Raw genomic sequence first — 19,323 nt, 5'->3', positions numbered from 1 at the left:
TGGAATCTTTTTCAAGGTTGTCTTTTCACGGATGTTTTGTCACGGATGTTTTTTCACGGCCGTTTGTCTACAACGTCCCTAGCTTTGAACAAGTAGAGAAGTATGAAATAAATCTAGTATCTGGTAATTCACAGTCCCGCAGTCACTGAGTCTAACAAGGAGCAGCACATACGATGATACCTTTATATTGTCGTAGATCCATATATGTGATGATGTGATACCTATTGGATCACCGATCATCCCCAATCATCTCCAGAAGAGGGCATACCTGAAATATAAGAGCCCATGATGAGATAAGATCCCGTCCATCACTTCATATGGCACGGGGCTTCGCAGATGAGTTAAATGATCAAGGCGCCTCCATTGGCCTACCACCCTGGAGGCCTTTTTTGGGTTAAACGCCAAAGAATGCCTGTTAATAATGAACTGGGGTATGATAGAATGCATGAAAAAGGAAATTCGCAAGCTGGGATATTGTAATACTTCTAAAAGCTCTCGATTTAGTCTCAAGACTGACGTCAATCGACCTTTGCGGGTGTGGAAGAGGGAATGCAGTCCACTCAAGTCCCCAGGAAACCAAGCAAAGCATTTTCAACGTCCGTCTCGTTAAACGAGTCGCTGGGTTGAGGATGGGTCAGCTGGATCCTCTGTCCCTGAGTATAACTCCCTACATGGCTAGGAGCAGCGGGAGGGGGTCCAGTGTTCTGTCTGGAAGGGTCATAAAGGAACTGTCGAGGATCGGGGTGAAACTGGATTCCTGGGTTCGCGTGGAATTGTCCGGTCTGAAAGGCAGGCGGTCCGTTGCTTTGAAATACAGGTGGTGGCTTTAGTGGATTATTGCTGTTGATGTTGGTAGGAGCCCCCTGTTGGCCTCGGGCAGCTACCTTCTCCCTTTCCTTTTTCTTCCCTTGGACCAACGTGCCTTTGACGCCACGGAGGTATCTGACAGCTGCGTCAACAAGATTCTTGTTCTCCGGCGAGTTCTTGAGCGCTTCGAGCATGTCGCGAACTTGCGTCTCGGATCTGATATGCGGGCAAGTGCGGCCCTGCCCGAAATGAGCGAGGCCACAGAGGCCGCAATGCTCGGCGCCCGCGATCTTCAGAGGACACGCGCCTTGGGGGTGCTGATGCTGGCAAGCAAAGCATAATTGATTACGATAAGCATCATATGTCGGGTCGAGTGGGGCGCGGAGTGGTAGCTGGGCACGAACGAAGGGCTTGACAGCAGGATTGTGGGCCTTCGCCTTTTGGGATGGTATGCCTTGCCGTTGCATGGGAGTATTGGGTTTGATCTGCTGAGGGTTGGCGGCAATGGAAGTCGGTCCATGAGGAGCCTTCGGAGGAGCGGCTGAGAAAGTAGCTGTCATTGAGGTCATACTTGGCTTGTTACCGGGCTGCGCTTTGGCGATACCGGTATCTTCTGTATCAAGACCTGCTTGGTTCAAGGCCTCATCTTCGCTTTCCTCCTCGGAATAATCCTGATAATCTGTATCACTTCCGGAGTCTCTAGGCTTCTTAGCCTTCCTCTTGCTGCTCTTCTTCTTTGGCTCGTCGTTCTCATTGGATGAATCGAGTGCGTCAGGGACGGCGTCGTTCTCGGACTTGTAGTTCACCGTCTGTATACCTGTTAGCATGTCCTGAAGGAAAACAGAGTGATCGTTTTGACTTACCATGCGGGCTCGCTTTCCCTTCCCCAGAGCATCCGCACGTAAGAGTGCCTCCGCAGCTGCAGCTGCTTGACGTTCCTTGAGAATCTTGTCCCATACTCCCGGATCAGGTGCGACTTCCTCTTCTGCGATATCAATAGAATCCTCCAAGGCGCCCTCGTTGTTAGCCCATACACGGGCAAAGCTAAACTGAGACTCTGCAGAATTATCGGCACTTGTTTTCGTGTTCTCGATCTGACTCCGGTCGAGCAGTTTGTCAATTGAAGCTTCATCATAGCGGATGTCGTGATCGTGTCTGTCTCCAAACAACTCTGCGGCTCCGTGCTTCAGGATGGACTCCACATCTTGAACCTCGATATCTTCGGCGTCAAGCTGCTCCACAATGGCATGGTCAAGCGCCATCTTTTTCCGGCCTATTTGTACGATCTTCTCTTCAGCACTGGCTCGGGACATTAGTTGGAAGCATAGAACCTTATTTTTCTGTCCAATCCTGTGTGCCCTGGCAATGGCTTGAATATCTTGATGGGGGTTGAAATCAGGGTCGAGGATAAGGACGGTGTCTGCTGTAGCTAGGTTGATACCTACTCCGCCCGCGCGCGTAGACAGCAAGAAGGCGAAGAGCGGAGAGTCGGGCGCATTGAACTGATCTATACGCTTCTGCTTTTCCAAAGAGCCCAACGAACCGTCCAAACGCTGATATGCCATCTGCATACCGTCGAGGAAGTCTTCCATTATGTCTAGCATATCCAGGAACTGACTGAAAATAAGGACACGATGGCCACGCTCCTTCAATTTCGGGAGGAGCAACTCCAGAAATTGTAGTTTGGCGGAGGCTTCCACGAGATTGCGGTGTGAAACGGCTGCAATGTCGGTTCGCTCCTCAATCTCCCGGCTATAGACGAAGGGATGGCAAAGACATTTGCGCAATTGCATAAGGAGGTTGTTCAGATTGGCGCGTTCCTGAGCTTTGACACTCTTTGCAGTAGTAAAGAGAGTTTTCAAAAGCTCTGGGTTCTTGGCCAGGATGGACTTGTATAATTCTTTCTGTAAGTGACTCATCGAGAGCGGTACAATGACCTGTCCTAGAGGAGGCAGGAACGTAAGAACCTGGACCTTGGTACGTCTCAGGATGAACGGCCGTATCTGATCGTGGAGTTCACGGATATTCTCCGACGTCATTTCTGAGTACTTCTCCTCAAGCTCTGCGGCATTGATGGTCTCGTCAAGGAATTGAAGCAAATTGAAGAGTTCTCGGGCGTTGTTTTGCAGCGGTGTGCCTGTTAATAGAAGTCGAAATGGTGCTTTTGCGCTAGTCAACGCTCCGTAGAGCTGACTTTTATCATTTTTCAGTCGCTGTCCTTCATCCACGATAAGGCCTGCCCAATTGATTCCTCGCAGAATTTTTCTTGAGCTGTCATCAGAAGCAGCCTCATATGAGGTTACTACGACGTGAGCACGCAACTCCTTCGTGCCATGCGGATAAAGCTCGTATTTGTATGCCATCTCCCGTGCTGTGGATGATCCAAAATAAGCTACGACGCGCAATGAAGGGACCCACTGCTTTATCTCACGGCGCCAATTCGGCACAGTCGAATTCGGCACCACGATCAAGAATGGGAAGCAATTGTGTTCATGAATTAGAGCAGCCATGAACGAAATCACTTGGATCGTTTTGCCCAAGCCCATCTCATCTGCAAGGATGCCATTCTTCTGGGAATACCACTGATAGTAGATCCAATTCAGACCATCAATCTGATATTTCATCAATTCGCCTCCGACTACATTTTCAGGCTGCTTCTCCTTTTCAAGCTTGGAAAATGGTGTTTCACGGGCTTTGTCGATGCGTGCTTTGAGCGGACCTTGCTTCGGGTATTTGATATAGCGACCAGCAACCCAATCATTGTATGCAGTAACGAAGTCGACCCATCTGTCGCCATCCTCCGGGGTTGGCACTTTCTCCCAGACGGTATCTTCGTATCCCAAGCCCTTATATTTGATTAGAGCTTTATCGACCTCCTTGATGCGAGCCTTATCAATCTCCTGATTTCGAACCTCAACATAGCTGGTATACTTGACATCCAGGACGATATCAATGCGTAGGTACTCTTCGGGAATAGCATCTTCTGTTCTCATCTTTGGCCCTTGCTCACGTTTGTAGAAGGCCTTGCGCATGGCACTTGCGGTGCTACCCCAAGTCCAGGCGCCAGAATGCCACGAGGCTCGGAAATATGATTGACCATCCCATTTGATGAGATAGGACTTGTCATTCTCGCTCAGCATACCACAGGATACTCCAGGTCGATAGGCTTCCACATCCGTAGGGCGCCACGCAATGATGGCAGATACCTTTTGGCCAGCAGTGTCATCACACTCCTTGCAGAGCCATTTTCTTGAGTATTCCTGAAACCTTTCATCCGCTTTTTCTTCGTCATCGCAAGCCACATCCATTGAGTAGGCTGAGATAGGCGGGAGGTGGTGATAGTGGTAGGCTCGTGAGCACTTCGTGCACCGAAAGAGAACGTTTGCAGCATTATTGAGCAGTTCCGGGTTAACGTCAATGATTGGATCGTAACCACCATTCTCTTCTCGTTCTTTGAGCTCTTGTTGTGTTGTCTTGCGCGCTCGGAAAGGTCTGCAAGCGACTCCCTTTCGCTTGCAATCTTGACACATGGAAAGATCTGGGGCGATGGGATCCTTCTTCTGGTAGAAATTGATGCAGCGCTTGCATTGGAGGACATAATTATCATCATCAATCTTCGTCACCAGATGGTCTCGTGTCGCTCGGTTGCCGATGCAATTCTTATGGTAGGACAGACTACAGCCCTGGCAGTAAATCAATGGTGCCACACCAGGCCCCTCAGAGCAGACTTCGCATCCTTCAACGTGCCTTGACCGGAATAGGTTGCTGCGTGGAAGAGTCTCGAACACTTCCCGAACACTAATGGTCTTTGGGGCGGCTTGTTTTGGTTCAGAGTCAGACCGATAGATGTCACCCATTCCAGCTTCGCGCATGTTGTTCTGGGCGCGTGTAGATCGTTCGGACTGACGAGTCCCCGTGCGAAGCTCCTTGTGTGTGGAGCGTGCTCCAGAGCCACGCTTTCGCTTTCGAGCTCCTCCATAGATGTCTGACCGAAGAATGTCCACACTCTCAGAATCCGAAAGTGTGTTTGAGGATTCATCTGAACCTGTTTCCTCGACTTCCTCATACTTTCGTCGTGGAGGGCCTCGATCTGAACGACGCGTGGGCGCTTGTGGTTGTTTTCGCTTTCGCCGGCGCTTTTTGGAGCTCTCCTCGGAAGAGCTATCGTCGAAGAAATCGGTTAGCTGTTTTTGCTTCGTGCTGGACCTGGCCGCTCTGGTCTTGGAAGCTCGTCGATTGGACTGTCGAACTCCATATGAACTAGAGTCAGATTCCGATAGGTCAAGTGTCGTTATGTCGACAAATGACCCCACTCTTGACTGCGTCTTCTGTCGGAGCCGCATATCGTCGTTGTTGGAGGAGTCGCCGCTCGATTTACGTTCAGCTAATGCTTCAAGGGCCAGAAGCCCTCCTTGGGTGGATATAAGCTCGTCAAAGGTAACCTGATAGTGGTTAAATATACTCTGTGAGAGAGGTGGTGATAAGATCGTCGAAGTTGGGCAAGAGCGGTATAAGTAGTAACGGCAAGTGCGCTACAGTTCGGGACGCCTTCACTTGCTCCTCCGCACACAAATCTTTCTATATCCAGGATCAAACTCACCTTGTGGTGTTTTCCATCCAAGAGCTTCACCTCGTACATCAGCACTCCTTTGCGCTTGTACTCTCTAAGAATACTGTGGACCTCTTCCTCTGGCTCATAGTAGGTATACTCTTCGCGGTTTCGGACCGGTGTGACCTTCACCGCCACAAGCTTTCTAGGCCTATCTATTGAATCCTTTTTTTTCTCGTTTTTTGTATCTTCCTCCGTTACTGAGCTTTCATCCGAAAAGAACATGCCGGGGGATACTGAGGCACTCTTTCGCGCCGGGGGAGATCTTTTGCGTGTGCCATTTCGCTGGAAAGATGCGATGTCCAGCTCGTCGTCACTACTCATTGTGCCCACGCGCGTATACGAAGTCGAAAATCAATGTGTTCGAATCGTCGGCGGCGTTTCGACCTTGGGCAGACCGTCACAAGTCTAGGTATTCGTATGTATCGTGACCATTTGTTGAGGTACTTTCTCGTGAATGTGATCTATCTACGTTACAAATCGTCAGCACTTTGCGGGTCTCAAAAAGTTCGCATGCCTACCGAAACGTGACAACTGCCCCCAGCAATAACACCGCACTCGACATGAAATGCGGGGATCACGTCGCCGTCAATTCGACGCGTCAAAGACGGACTCCCGCGACAGGGTCTTGGCGCAGAGGTCCGAGCTCTTAAATTTATTGTATCGGAATTTCGGAAATGATATCTTAGCTACTTTTCTTAGAATTTATACAGACCTACGAATCCAACAAAACTATACAGTGTAGCACGATGCTACAATTCTGCCGTCCGGCGATTCCATCCCTCAGATGTTATACAACACATAAACCATTGATTTCTCATCGCCAGAAATCATTCCAAGCTGTGATTGAACGCGGAATTCGTCAATCGGAGCACCGAAAAGATTCAAGGAGACAACCTCGAGATAGTCCAACCAATCAAAACAATTCATTAGAGCGCCGCAGAGATTCAAGGAGAGCAAGCTGGAGTGGTGACTCTCCTCGGGGCAGTCAATACGATCAGTCGTCTTCTCCTCGTGGATTGCGATTCCGAAGAGACCGGCAAGAGCATGCCCCCGTCCGTCGCGACCTGTCTGCTCGAGACCAAGACAACCAGCAAGACCGAACATCCTCCCGTCGCGAATCATACTTCCACGATAGCCGGAACAACCGGCGGTCCTTCGGTCGATCTTCTGAGCACGGCAAGGGCGCTCGTCCTATCAGTCGTCGTCCCATACCCGAATCGCTACCTTATACCACTGCCGCTTCGCAATTTATATATGGATATTCGTCAGTTTTCGCTGCTGTGAAAGCTAATCATCGACAACTCTACAATCTATACATACATTCTCAAGGTTTGAATAACGATGGGGTAGACAGACTTCTTGCCGCGGCTAGGGTGGCAGACCTCAAGATCCACAAAGTCGAGGACGAGTATACTGGAGCTATGTCGAAAGCCAGCAATGGGAGGCCTCATAATGTAAGGAAAGAATTGGCTTCTTGAGTTTGCTTGACTTCAATTAACACCAAGAAGGGATTCATATTAGAGGCATCACCATTACCCAATCCTCCTATCAAAGAACTAGCAACTACGTCCATGGCCAACAACAACTTTCGTGTCGTTCTAGACTCCCAGAGCAGAGAAGATGCTGCTATTAATGGAAAACGAACAGAATATACCTACAAGTCGTCAGGTTGGAGACATCCCTTGGTCTTGTACTTGGATGGCGTGGTAAGTGTTAGAAGAATGGCATATAGAGAACATGTCTGACAGGAAATAGTTGGACGAAGGAAATCTCGGTGCCATTGCCCGCTCAGCATACTTCCTAGGTGTAGACGCCATCGTCACACCGACGCGGCAAAGTGCCCCGTGGAGCCAAATCACTCTCAAGGCATCCGCAGGTGCTGCAGAAGCAGTGCCAATATTCACCGTTGCGGCACCAGCACAATTCATCAACAGAAGCGCCGGGAACGGATGGCACATCTACGCAAGTGATGCCGTTCCATACTACGCTTCAAAATCACCCTCTACAGGAGAAAATACCACTGCCACACCCAGCAAGGTCAGTATCATACGTCGCGGCAAAGGGCCAGTGGAGGCCGGTTTCTCCCCTTTGGCTACCCACCCAACCATCCTCATGATGGGCGGAGAAGGAAGCGGCTTACGGGACATTCTTCTCCAAGCCGCACACTACAAAGTCGGCATACGGAGCACCCGCGAGGTCGATGAAATTGGCGTTGACAGCCTGAACGTCAGCGTCGCTGCAGCGCTGCTATGTTTCGAGTTCCTCCAGAAGCCGGCAGTGCAGAAGTCGGCAGATGCCCTATTCTAAGTTTTTCGCCCTTTGACATCCATGACTTGCACGTTTAGCGACCTGTATCATATTCTGTAATATCACATAGACATACATCTCGGTTCGGCATCGAGACGTACATACATACAATACAAGCAACGTCCCGGTTCGGTCTCCCGAGCCACCTACCTACCCATCTACAACTTCCCCACTGCACCCGCACCGCCTATAATATCAAATTACACCCCCAGCCCCGCTCCTACCTATGTCCTCCCATCCCTCCAATCTACCCTCTTCCCTGATTTCCATCGCGCACTGCAAATGTATGTGGGTGTCTTGCGAATCTATCTCTCACCAATCGCCACCCCTGCACACTCCCTCCCGATCCCTTACTCGCGTGGCTGGCAACCTTCCTCCTCCTGCTTGCTGCATACCTGCATACCTGCATAAACTGCACAACTACATGCAAACCCCGCGTCCCCGCGCCTTCAACAAAAAATAAAAAAACAAAACGGTCCATGCTCATGCTCACACCCCGGGCGGGCGTTGGCGCCTCGGTGGGAATTGCGATAGGTGGGATTCGAAGACGGGGTGGGGACTCCACATCGGGGGGTAACTATGGGGGAGGGTGTGTTTTATGTGCTTTGAAGGAAATGCAGCGATGAGGGATATTTTTATATTCACATAGAGAGAGGGAGAGGGAGCAGACGAAGAAGTACGGAGTACGATAAAAAGAAGCAGCCTTGAGGCGCACGAGGTGCGAGGTCTTGCACGCATGGGATGTGAGCGATCGGCAAAAGATGTGCCGTCGAGTAGGGCAGGTAGTTAGTGTGAGAGGAGAGGCTCAAGGGGAGGGAGGGATTTGTCTGATAACAAACTTGGAAGGGATGCGAGATGCAAAAAGAAAAGGGTGGAGGGAGGGTCACATGGACGATCGTAGATAGGGAGTCCCCGTCTTGGTGGGGGAAGGAGGAGGAGGAGGAGGAGGAGGAGGAGGGGAGGACCTTTGTTGTACAGTCCAGATCGGTGTGCGGTGTACGGTGTATGCATGGATAGGTGGTGCTGCTTCTTCGGTGAAATATTCTGGTTTTCGTATGTATGTGCGCGCGGTATATATGATTTACTACTGCGAATGTAGTCGAGGTACTTAGAAATGAGGCGTGTAGAGAGAACTATCTAAGGTAGATCTGATCGGAGGTAGGCGCTAGAGCAAGTCAAGTAGCTCGTCTGCATGTGAAAAGGGCCTTCAAGTACTCGTAAGAAAAAAGAAACAACAACAGCAAGTGGGATGGTAAACTACCCATAGCGGGCAGCTAGGAATGGAGAATACGATGGGCGAGAGGGCTGTCATTTATGAGCTGTAAGCCCGTACGCAGTAAGACGCGGGATAAATGCCAAGGAGTCCCCTACCATGTATATGTGAAAGAAGGCCCGGCCAGACATACATGGGAATCTAATTGCTGTTGACCGCAAAGCAGACTGGAGAATGTACGAAAATGTCGATACGTTGGCCTTGGATGGACTTGGATGTGGTTAGACGGTTAGCACTAGTATAGATGGATCGCGATCATGAGGGGAATCACATATGCGATGGATGGATGTGGATATGCTGTACTCCGTGCTACGAGTGAGACTTTGATGGACTTGGTTGTTGGAGGGATGTTTGTAGCAGTGTACTCCGTAAGAACTTGATCATTCCTCTACTATACCAATTGTACGGATGTACGGAGTACATACTCGTACTGTTACCATACGCAGTAGTATCTAGTATCTTGCGAGTAGTATCTTGAGTTGAAGTGTTGGTTGTCTGGATGAAGATGGGTGTTGGTTGGTTGATTAGCGGTGAAGACCGACTTGGGATGGAAGCTAATCCTAGACAAGACTAGTGGGTTGGAATATGCAGCGGTCCATGCATGGAGCAGTTCGTCATAGTGGATCCCCGTCCATCTCATCTCGTCTCGTCTTGTCTCTCGTCTCTCTTGAGGTCTCACGTCTCGTCTTGTTTTCTGTCTGCCTGGCTCCACCATCGTGAGATCAATCAGACTCAAACAATCACTAACACCACCAAGTCCAGCAGCTTGAAAATCTCTGTACTTGTTAAAGCCTCGCTGGACTCCACCTTCCTCCCATCCATCTTTATATCATTATCGTAGCCCTGCCTACGCCTTGATCCTCCTCCCGCGCCAACTCAATTCACCCACCAAGGCCCCCGATCCAGACTTGCTATTCGCCCTCCACCACCCCCGGCCAAGTTTGCCGTACAGTACTTGCATTGCACTGTACGTCCCATACCTCAACCTAACAAGCTACCTTGCAACCATCTGACACCCACCCAGATCACAACTCCATCAGCAGTGTTTCGTTACTTCTTCCTCACCCCCTCATCCATTCCTCTTCTTTTCCAACTATTCGCCTTGGAAATCGCATCTTTCTAGGTCTTGAGGTCCATTTCTATCCACAAACATGACGCGAAGAACTGTCTACGGCATTGGCCTGGTCTTTGCCATTGCCTGTAAGCCCCATCATGGATTATAGCACCAACGTCATGGACGGCAGAAAGCATGAACTGACCCTTCCAGGCACGATAATGACCATTGCAAGCATCGCGATACCCCGCTGGGTATCTTACAGTCCTGTAGGCATTCCAAGAGAGAATCCCAATGCCGCTCTCTGCGCATCCCCAAAATCGCAGCATACTAACAGTACACCAGAACGACAAGCGCCAATTCTCCATCGGATTGCATAGCCGATGCTCAACTGTGACAGGCACTTGCACATCATACCCGAAACCACGCGACTGCAAAGGCAACTTCTGCCACATGTGGAGAACCGTCGGCTTCCTCATCTCTTTCGCTGTCGTCGTCGAGCTCGCAACTCTCGTTTCCTTCGTGGTCATAATAGCTGGTGGTGTGCAGCGGAGGACCGCAGGCTGGAAGATCGCGTCTACATTGCTCGTCTTGGGAGGCATCATTCAATGCGCGGGTATGGCCATCGTGGTACGTGCAATACAATCATCATCTCGGGTTGAGTTGAAGACAGGCATCAACCTCGAGGCAACCATATACAACAATCACCGATCTCCGCTAATCATGCTGCAGGCATACCTCTTCGATAACGACGAGCGCTTCTTTGAGGGCTGGTACCTCGATCTTTCTTGGACTCTTTGCACCGCTTCGTGGAGCCTTCTAGTCCTCACCTCGCTCGGTATGGCAGCTAGCGCGCTCTACCTTCCCGCGGAAGGAGACTACGAGGTCATTCCGGAGTACCCTGAAATCCAGCAGGATAACGAACAGTAGGCTTTGTTACATTCTGAAAATTGGATCCGTTCTTACGATGATGTCCAGATTACAGACTCGAATCGCCGGATGGAACGATGGCTACGGCAGTGGCCGCTCGTACCAAAACGCTCAGGAGTAACCAATTACCAAACCTTAATTACTGAGATCAACGACTGGACGTGCAATCGAAGACATGGGACAAAAATTACCATTCACGGAGATGCACGCTTATATATAGAGGGATTTACACGCATGGATTCTCCTTTTCCCGTTCTAATTACGTCTACTGTCAGCGCTGCGATTATTGGATACACTTGTTGAGCTCTACAGCTTAGCTTAGTATCTTCTCATTTCCATTGGCGGGACTCAGTCGTCGTGTTTATTTGTTTTCCAGTTCTACAGATACCCCTCCTGCTTCACTGGGTGGCTGGGCTTTTATTGTCTTGTCAGGTTCACCGGACTCTTCGCCCAGGTGACGATATTCGATAGACGAAGAAACAAAACATCTCGTCAAATTTTGAATTCACAACCCTATACCCTAGCCTCCTGGTGTCATTCTAGTCGACGTGGATCGAATTGCGCATCTCTGAAATGTTTGTCTTTGCCACCGTTCTATCGACCACAACACTGGATACCACTTTCGGCACAGGAAGGAATATTCCAGGATCACTTAAGCATACAAACATTGCCCAAGCCAAGTCCACAAACTTCTATCTATGTTACCCTGGCTGACTACGATGCTCAGTAACTGGACATGCCAAACCACAATGCAATAACAGGGTGTGAAACGATGGTTGCATAATCGCTCGCGACCCCATAGTCGGAAAGAGTACTAGAGAACACACCGGACATCAGGTTCAGAGCCCCACGATTTTCACGTCCTTGCTCACATATTGCTTCACCAGTTGGCGCCATAGTCCACGTGCTATTGTTCACTACCCTCATGCCAGATATTCATTGTTTATACCTGAAGCTTTGTTGAATGCCCCCCACTGATACATCACAGTACCGTCGATCTGATTGGAAGCTATGGTGATTGCAATTTAGGCATCAACAACTTTATTGTCCATCAATGAACAACGTCGGCAAACACATCTGTCTGTCGTGAATTCCACCTTTGTTCACTCAAACAACACAATCAAGTGAAACAACGCAACAAGATATAACAAAAAAGACAGTCCCATCAGATCCCTTTCGACCTTACTTACGTTCTATATCTGATTGGAAGCTCGATTTAGTATACCGATTTTCGATACCGTCAGGCTGCTCGCCCATTTTGACAGCTTTACTACTCTTGCCAAGCCTATCACCTCCGCGCAGCACCAGGTGCGACGCAACAGTAAACATACCGCCCCAACGACCATCACTATTTTTCTCTTTCACTAAATCTAAGGCTTTAGTCTCGCGTCATTATCGAATTGAGCTCCCATCAATTTCCTATACGAACCCAACCTGACCGCTACCACAACTACTTTCTTGGGACTCACAACCTCGTCCTATTGGTACACTGAGACGTCACAACCCATAATTCCGTCTCAGTCCTAACCTAGTCACCATGTACAGACATTATCCAGATGAACTTGTAAAAGGCAGAGACTACGATACCTCGGACTCCGATGAAGAAGATGGCGCACCTAATCCCAGCGTGCAGACTTCCACTGACTTAGCCACCATCGTCCAAGTCATCGACGACTTCAACCCAAAATTGGCCGCGGGGAAGGAAGGCATCGATCATTTCTACATTTTCAAAGACACAAAGAAGACAAAGATTGCTGAACAGCTGTACGAGCAAATTGGCCACGATGGAATGGCCCAATTCACCGCAGACGCGAAGAAGTGGTTGATCGATGAGAAAGGTACCGAAGAATGGAAAAAGTACCTCAGGCAGGGTTTCAGAGGGCAAGACATCGTTCTTGGGATTATCGGTTCAAGGAACAACGAGAGGTGGAAAGGTTATCGTAATGCAGTGGTGATGCTGTACAAACGCAACAACCACAAAACGATAGATCAGGGCGGCCATTCGTTTGAGGACCAAGAAATGGATCTCAGTGTCAAGGCGCGTTTGAGGGACCATTATCAGCGTTCTTTCACATTCGAGGAGCTCGACAGACGTGTGACGAGTGACGAGGCGATGTTGGAAGCGTTTTTGGCCTTCCCGGACAGGACGCCGTGGTTGAACTTCTTAAACTTCAAACCCAACGCTCCAAAGCTTACCGAAGTGACGCGTGCGGACAATATACGCCAAATAGAGCTTATGCTGAAGTCGCTGACGGAAAAACTTTCTGATCAGAATTGGCCGCCTGCGGAATATAAGAAGCTGGATAACGGTCAACGGAGAGCTATCGCCGAATTGATCGATTCGGCAGTTATCAACCAACACGGGAAGAGCGATTACCAACAGAAGATTCAAGAAAAGATCAATGATATGAACGATTGGACAAAGAATATTAAGGGATTGAGGGAGTGGACGGCATACGCTCATTATGAAATGCCACAATTCTTCCCCACGAATCCAGAAAACAGCGTCTCTGCCACTGATTCTAACGCTCCACGCTCTCCTGCCAGTTCCCACGTTTCTGCCGGTTCTGCCGGTTCTGCCGGTCGTGAAGACTCTGACCGTTCTGACGGTTACGCCGGTTCTGACGGTTATGCCGGTTCTGACGGTCTTGTCAGTCCTGATAGTCCTGACGATTTCGGCAACTTATTAGAAGCCGCAATCAACGACACGCCAGATTGGCACGCTCCTGTAGACAGCAGGCAGGAATCTTCGATCCCCAAAAGTTTACGTCGCACCCCGAAATACCCTCCCGGTATTTCCTCATCCGAAGCCCGTAAACGGGTCTTCGTCCGCTTGAATGACAACTTCAAGATGCTTAACGAATATACCAAAGCCGATGAAGATATTGACGTGCCGTATACCATCTCGGACAAAACGATTCTCGCCCTCTCCGAGTATACTGAATCCACCTTCTACAAAGATGCCAGCGAGAGGGACGACGCCAACTACGAGGCGAAGGTCGAGGATTTCTTTCAAACCCTGACAAGCACGTGCGTCAATTGGAAGAACCAAAAGTTGAATTGGGTCACGATCCTGCACAAATTCTCTCCACACCAGTACCCACCGCCGGCGGAGGTCCAACCGGCGCTCACGGTCAAGGTGCCGAATAGAGCTATCAAACCTATGAGGAGGAAAGGAGTGGGTTCTACGCCAGCGTCTACGACGACTTCGACCTCTGCGACTGGTCTGCCTAGCCCACTCCTGGAGGTGTCACCTGCGTCTACAGTGGCTGCGACATCGGTGGCGGCACCTTCTGCTGCTGCCGCACGTACAGCTCCTCCTCCTGCAAAGACGGAAACAGATGCTACAAGTAAGCCGACTCAGGTCGTACCCTCAACTCAGTCGATTCAGAGCGCGCCTCCTCCTCAGCCAGTTCAAAGCGCACTGCCGTCTCAGCCAGTCCAGAGTACATTCTCGATTCAGCCTGCCCAGAGCACATTCTCAATCCAGCCAGTTCAGAGTACATTCTCAACTCAACCAGTCCAGAACACAGCCTCAACTCAGCCAGTCCCAAAGCAAGATGCCAAAGACTCAGACGATGATTCTCTCTTCAATGACGACTCTGCGTTAAGCACGTCGGGTTCTTCAGTTCCCATGGACACTAGAGAACGTTTGCCTTCACCCTCGCCGCCGCGAGCGCCTCCGCGAACCCAGCCCTCGGAGTCCACGAAATTCGATCTCATGGACACTGAAGAGACAACAACGACTCCAGTGCAGGTGCCAGCAACTCCAGTACCGGAGCAGTTCCCAGCGGCCATGGACACCGAAGAGACGACAACAACTCCAGTACAGGAGCAGTCCCCGACGTCCATGGATATCGTAGATCCTCAGACCGATGGATCTGGACCTGGACCGAACGAGCATGTACCACAGCCTGCTGCTACGCAAGACTCCCCCTTCCGCCCTGCGAAATTTGTATACACTTCCAAACCTTCGACTCTAGGGCAGGAAGAGCTCCCAACGTCCATGGAGATTGTGGATCCTGCAACTGACCAGGATAATCAGAACAATGGATCCAATGCTGTAGATATAGTGTCATCGACTACTAAATCGTCGTCGACGTTCTCGGCTAAGGATTGGTCAGCCGATGCTATGGACTTCAGTGTACCAGTTTCCTTGGCCGATGAGCCCCCAAAGGAACCTGTGGCGAAGAAGGCATCACAAGCTCCGTCTAAACCGGATCTGATGCCCGAGTATAGGTTCTGCCCTCAGTTGGCAAGCAAGCAAGACCAGAAGAAGACGGTGGCTGAGAGAGAATCCCCAAAACCCAAGGGCATCTTTGGCATGTTTGGCAACTTGGGACTTGAGTTACCATCCACACTGAGTTCGCCCAAGTTGCCCCCTGTATCCTCGCCGTCGGTCGATTTCGCCGCCGCAGGTCGAGTTGCCAGTCCCTTTGCAGCGTCACCCACTCCCATAAGGACCAAGACACAACCTGAACCTGTCAAGACGAAGCCGGGGAATTCTTTCTTTCCCTCCACTCCACCGGATAACGAAGCAAAATCGAAGAAGACGCCTCCAAAATCTAGCGCACGTATTCCCACGCCCGTTAAGTCTTCTAAGCCAATATCATCGATTCTTCCAGGGCTGGGCTTGGAACCAGCGGATCCTGTTAAGAGCATAGAACCCAAAGCTTCCGAGAAAGAGCCATCACCCAAGTCGAAGCCGACCACAAAGCCTGTGCAAGTCATTGAATCAAACGAGACTACGCCGAACTCCCCACCAGATGTCAAAGAACAGGCTGAGCCAGAGCCGGATGATATTCCTCTGCCGAAGAAGAGCAGGTCCAAGAACTCTACCACTGCCACCTGGAAAGCAAAGCTCACCACACCTGAGGACTCTCCGGAATCAGTGAAAGAGCCTACAACGGCTATAAAGACTACCGTCGTGAACCCTTTCGTCATAGAAGAATCTGATGATGAGGATCCTGATCCCGTCAAAAAACCAGCCGCCAGGAAAAGGTCGAACCGACTGGCTGCAGCTTCGGCACCAAAGAATGGTGCTACCTCAAAGCCGGCCGCGCCAACTCAGCCAAAACAGCAACATCGTGAAACACAACCGGCAGCGAAGGTCCCTTCCAAGTCAGCAACCAGCGAACGTAAGAGGTTTCCTTCCTCGGATTCATCCAATGCATCAGAGCCTGAGAGGTTCCCCGAGAGGGGAGCAACCGCAGAACCAGTGCCTGAACCTGGCAACAAGAAGGTCGAGGATCTGGACAAAGCACTGGGTGGATTCCACTTGAACAAGAACCAGGTCAAACCTAAACCTCCACGCGTCCCGGCCCAGAAGTCAGTTCCTCACGATGACGATAATCTCGTCGGAGCAGGCGACGATGAGAAACCAAACAAGCCGCCTCCCAAGACCGTGGAAAAAAAGCAGCCCAAGGCCGTGAAGAAAAAGCAACCCAAGCCAGTCGAACCGTCCAAACCTGACGTCGACATCGAATCCAAACTCCCTCCAACCGTCCCCATCGCCACGCAACCCCCGTCCTCCCACCCAAACCTCCTCCTCGAACCGTGTCTCCAACCCTTCCTCCCCCTCCCCACCACCTCCCTCCCCATCTTCGAGTCCGCCCTCCAACAACCCGACTACACCACCAACATCCTCCCCAACCTCGAAACGCACCACCCAACCCTCACCCCCGACGCCCTCCTCACCCTCGCCACCACCTTCCCGCACCTAATCCGCTACGCCGAGCTCTACCGCCTCCACTACTCCCACTCCCCCCTTTGGAAAATCCCAAACTACACCCTCTTCACGCTCCCGCACGACACATACACCCGCATCCACGCCCTCGTCGCCGGCCTCCGCGCCCCCTTCACCACCACCCCCTCCTCCCTCCGCGAACTCCAATGCCTCACCGCAGTCTGCAGCTCCCTCATACACTTCTTCACCGCCTACGCCGACTTCCTACCCGAAGTCGCCGCGCTAGGCGGCACCGAGCGCGCTCTCCACGCACTCAACGCAGCGCTCGGGACCGAGCACGAGGAGGCGAGTAAGGCCGACGCGCAGGATCGGGTCGGGAAGTTCGTGGCCGCGGCGACGGGGGAGTATGGGGTTTTGAGGGCGATTGAGAGGGTGAGGGTCGTGGTGAGGGAGTGGGGGGTGGAAGGCGGGCATGAGGAGGTGTTGGGGTATATGGCGGATGTGGTGGGGTGGAGGGTTGGGTGGGTTGTTGGGGTTAGGTGGAGGGGGTTGAGTCGGTTGGGGTTTGCGGAGGGGTGGTGAGGTGTGTGATGATTTTGAGGTTTGGATTTGGATGGGGGAGAGGGGGAAGGGGAGGTGGATGGTAGTTGGGGTGAGTTGATGTCTTTTGTTTTGTAGCGACTTGATGTTTAGCGTGGAGTTTTGGTCTGCAGATATCACTTTTATGAAGAGAATAGAGAGGTAGAAAATGTGTACTATACTATATCACCATGATCAAGTGCCATCCACCAGCCCCGTACGATACGTTTGCATCCGTGGGAAAGAGAAAGTGTCTGTTCAGATTTGAGTGGAAAAGGTACATTGATATTATTACTACTGTGCGTGTTGTGATCGTAAACATCTAGAAGGAACCTAAAACTAAAACCATTCCGATGCTGCCCATTGCCTATTCGGAAACTTGTTCAAAACGCCAGTGAGTTGGAGACCGAACCCGAACCCTACCAAACCAGACCGATGACCATGACCCTTCTCTTGATGTTGATGTTAAATTACCCCATCCTTTCCTGTCTCCCCCCATGTTTCCAGCTGGGTTGTTGTTGTTGTACCGTTGATTTTTCCAGCATCGATTTGCGGCCAGGCAAAAGAGCGATGAAAAACATAAGTTCGTTCCCGCCGTTATACACTTTGAGAAATTCATAGTCATATATTGTAGCAATGATTGGAGAGAAAACCCCCCAAAGGAAATTGTTTCCGCTAAGCGTTTGATACCGGACGCCTTCGCAAAAAGAGGTCGTCGACTATACTGGACCAAACGGAGCTGTGCTCTTCGAGTAGGGATGGCAAGGAAGATACGGAGAGTGTTCACCGCTTCTCACTCTTCGAAACTGTACCCACTACCCGAAGCCACACGTTCGGTTCCAGAAGCCTTCAGATGGTCGGGGCCAGACTCCTAGACCTGGCTCATGGAGGGGCCGCCACGGCGGATGCCACCGCGCATGTTGACGGAGCCGCGGTTGGACATGACGGAGATGACGAGAGTGGCAACGAAGGCGGCCCAGCCGAACCAGAGGAAAGCGGTCGAGGCCTGGGCTTCGCGGCAGCGCTTCTGGCGGTTGTGGGCGCCGTTTGTGATGTGGTTCCTGAGTGTGTATGCCTGGATTTCAGATGTGAGTTAGGGGGCCTTGTGATTTTGGGGATTGAGAAGACCTGAGGGAGGAACTTACGTTGTTGCTGCAGCTGTGGACACGTAGGAGTGCAGCCATTGCGACGGCAGCGCAAAACCAGAAGATGACGTTTAGGAGGTCGAGGGCGATGACGACCATGGGGACAGTGTAGCTGTCGAGGATGGCGACGGGTAGGAGATAGAGTAGCGAGGCCATGCCGAAGGATGCAACAAACATCTCGTAGTTTACAGAGGAGGGGTTGCCGGAGAAAGCGGTTGCGATCATGTTTCCTACGAGGGACATAATGATGAGAGCGCAGATGAACTGCAAAGCTTGTTAATGGGATGTCACTGGAAGACTCGGGAGTGTATACGTACCTGCCAGACGCGAAGTCCGACTTGCAATGCTTTGGATGCCATTTTAGACGATGTAGGAGGAAGATAGAAGCAGTGTCTGAATGGTATGGTCTGCAAGAAGACGAGGAGCACGCCCAAACAATGCTAGCTGGGGAATGGAGTAACTCGTGTTCGAGGACAAGGTGTAATACGAGGAGAGGTGTTCGTAGGATTTACTGCAGCTGCAAGGCAGACAGGGGAGGGAGTTAAGCGGAAGAGGTTTGGGAGAGGATGTGGCTTGTTCTGGGGTTGATATTAAAATTTAAATCAGTAAAGTGTACTTGTAGTGTGATGTGAGAAGAAAGATGGGAGGGGGAAATGGGTGGTGGGAGTGTTTGGTATTGCGGGCGGAGGTCGTCGGGAGAGCAACGTCGTCATAGGTCATAGCTCCCTTGTCGACGTCATTCACGTGTCTCCCAAATGATTACTGTGAATGTCTATGTGACGAGCACTACTCCGGAAGAGAGGGAAAAGGTGGAAAGTCTCCACAGCATTAATCCCCAAAGACGACAAATAGCTTTGCTTTGGTTCCATTTTCTTGGACAGATTCGGAGCTGTCCAGTCCAGACCAGTCCGATTCCGACCAGATACAAGA

The 19,323-nt window shown here is 50.9% G+C and overlaps 6 protein-coding genes across 6 annotated transcripts; 4 read left to right on the top strand and 2 right to left on the bottom strand.

Moving 5' to 3' along the window:
- Positions 1-400: 400 nt before the first annotated feature.
- Positions 401-6,015, bottom strand: BU24DRAFT_10762 (uncharacterized protein). Its single transcript, XM_033520763.1, has 4 exons — positions 5,938-6,015; positions 5,408-5,884; positions 1,671-5,249; positions 401-1,616 (listed from the first exon to the last, which is right to left on the bottom strand). Exons 2-4 carry the CDS (start codon positions 5,738-5,740, stop codon positions 561-563), a joined length of 4,968 nt encoding a protein of 1,655 aa, XP_033389249.1. The 5' UTR covers positions 5,741-5,884; positions 5,938-6,015; the 3' UTR covers positions 401-560.
- BU24DRAFT_10846 (uncharacterized protein) lies at positions 5,961-7,839 on the top strand. Its single transcript, XM_033520767.1, has 3 exons — positions 5,961-6,873; positions 6,928-7,125; positions 7,175-7,839. Exons 1-3 carry the CDS (start codon positions 6,166-6,168, stop codon positions 7,724-7,726), a joined length of 1,458 nt encoding a protein of 485 aa, XP_033389248.1. The 5' UTR covers positions 5,961-6,165; the 3' UTR covers positions 7,727-7,839.
- A 134-nt stretch (positions 7,840-7,973) lies between these two features.
- On the top strand, positions 7,974-8,263 carry BU24DRAFT_416573 (uncharacterized protein). The gene has a single exon (XM_033526491.1). It carries the CDS (start codon positions 8,013-8,015, stop codon positions 8,187-8,189), a length of 177 nt encoding a protein of 58 aa, XP_033389247.1. The 5' UTR covers positions 7,974-8,012; the 3' UTR covers positions 8,190-8,263.
- Positions 8,264-9,932: 1,669 nt separating this feature from the next.
- BU24DRAFT_10711 (uncharacterized protein) lies at positions 9,933-11,405 on the top strand. The gene is made up of 5 exons (XM_033520760.1): positions 9,933-10,199; positions 10,267-10,322; positions 10,399-10,683; positions 10,786-10,979; positions 11,032-11,405. The coding sequence occupies exons 1-5, from the start codon at positions 10,151-10,153 to the stop codon at positions 11,102-11,104; spliced, it is 657 nt and encodes a 218-aa protein (XP_033389246.1). The 5' UTR covers positions 9,933-10,150; the 3' UTR covers positions 11,105-11,405.
- Positions 11,406-12,520: 1,115 nt separating this feature from the next.
- On the top strand, positions 12,521-17,251 carry BU24DRAFT_446034 (uncharacterized protein; the record flags this gene model as incomplete). The annotated part of the gene is made up of 1 exon (XM_033530739.1): positions 12,521-17,251. One exon carries the CDS (start codon positions 12,521-12,523, stop codon positions 17,249-17,251), a length of 4,731 nt encoding a protein of 1,576 aa, XP_033389245.1.
- Positions 17,252-17,996: 745 nt separating this feature from the next.
- Positions 17,997-19,082, bottom strand: BU24DRAFT_10747 (uncharacterized protein). The gene is made up of 3 exons (XM_033520762.1): positions 18,711-19,082; positions 18,394-18,657; positions 17,997-18,323 (listed from the first exon to the last, which is right to left on the bottom strand). The coding sequence occupies exons 1-3, from the start codon at positions 18,750-18,752 to the stop codon at positions 18,120-18,122; spliced, it is 510 nt and encodes a 169-aa protein (XP_033389244.1). The 5' UTR covers positions 18,753-19,082; the 3' UTR covers positions 17,997-18,119.
- Between the last annotated feature and the right edge of the window lie 241 nt (positions 19,083-19,323).

This window comes from Aaosphaeria arxii (genome assembly GCF_010015735.1).
Source record: "Aaosphaeria arxii CBS 175.79 unplaced genomic scaffold BU24scaffold_1, whole genome shotgun sequence".
NCBI lineage: Eukaryota > Fungi > Ascomycota > Dothideomycetes > Pleosporales > Aaosphaeria > Aaosphaeria arxii.
The sequence above is the reverse complement of the archived record's forward strand: the minus strand, read 5'-3'. Positions and strand labels throughout refer to the sequence as shown.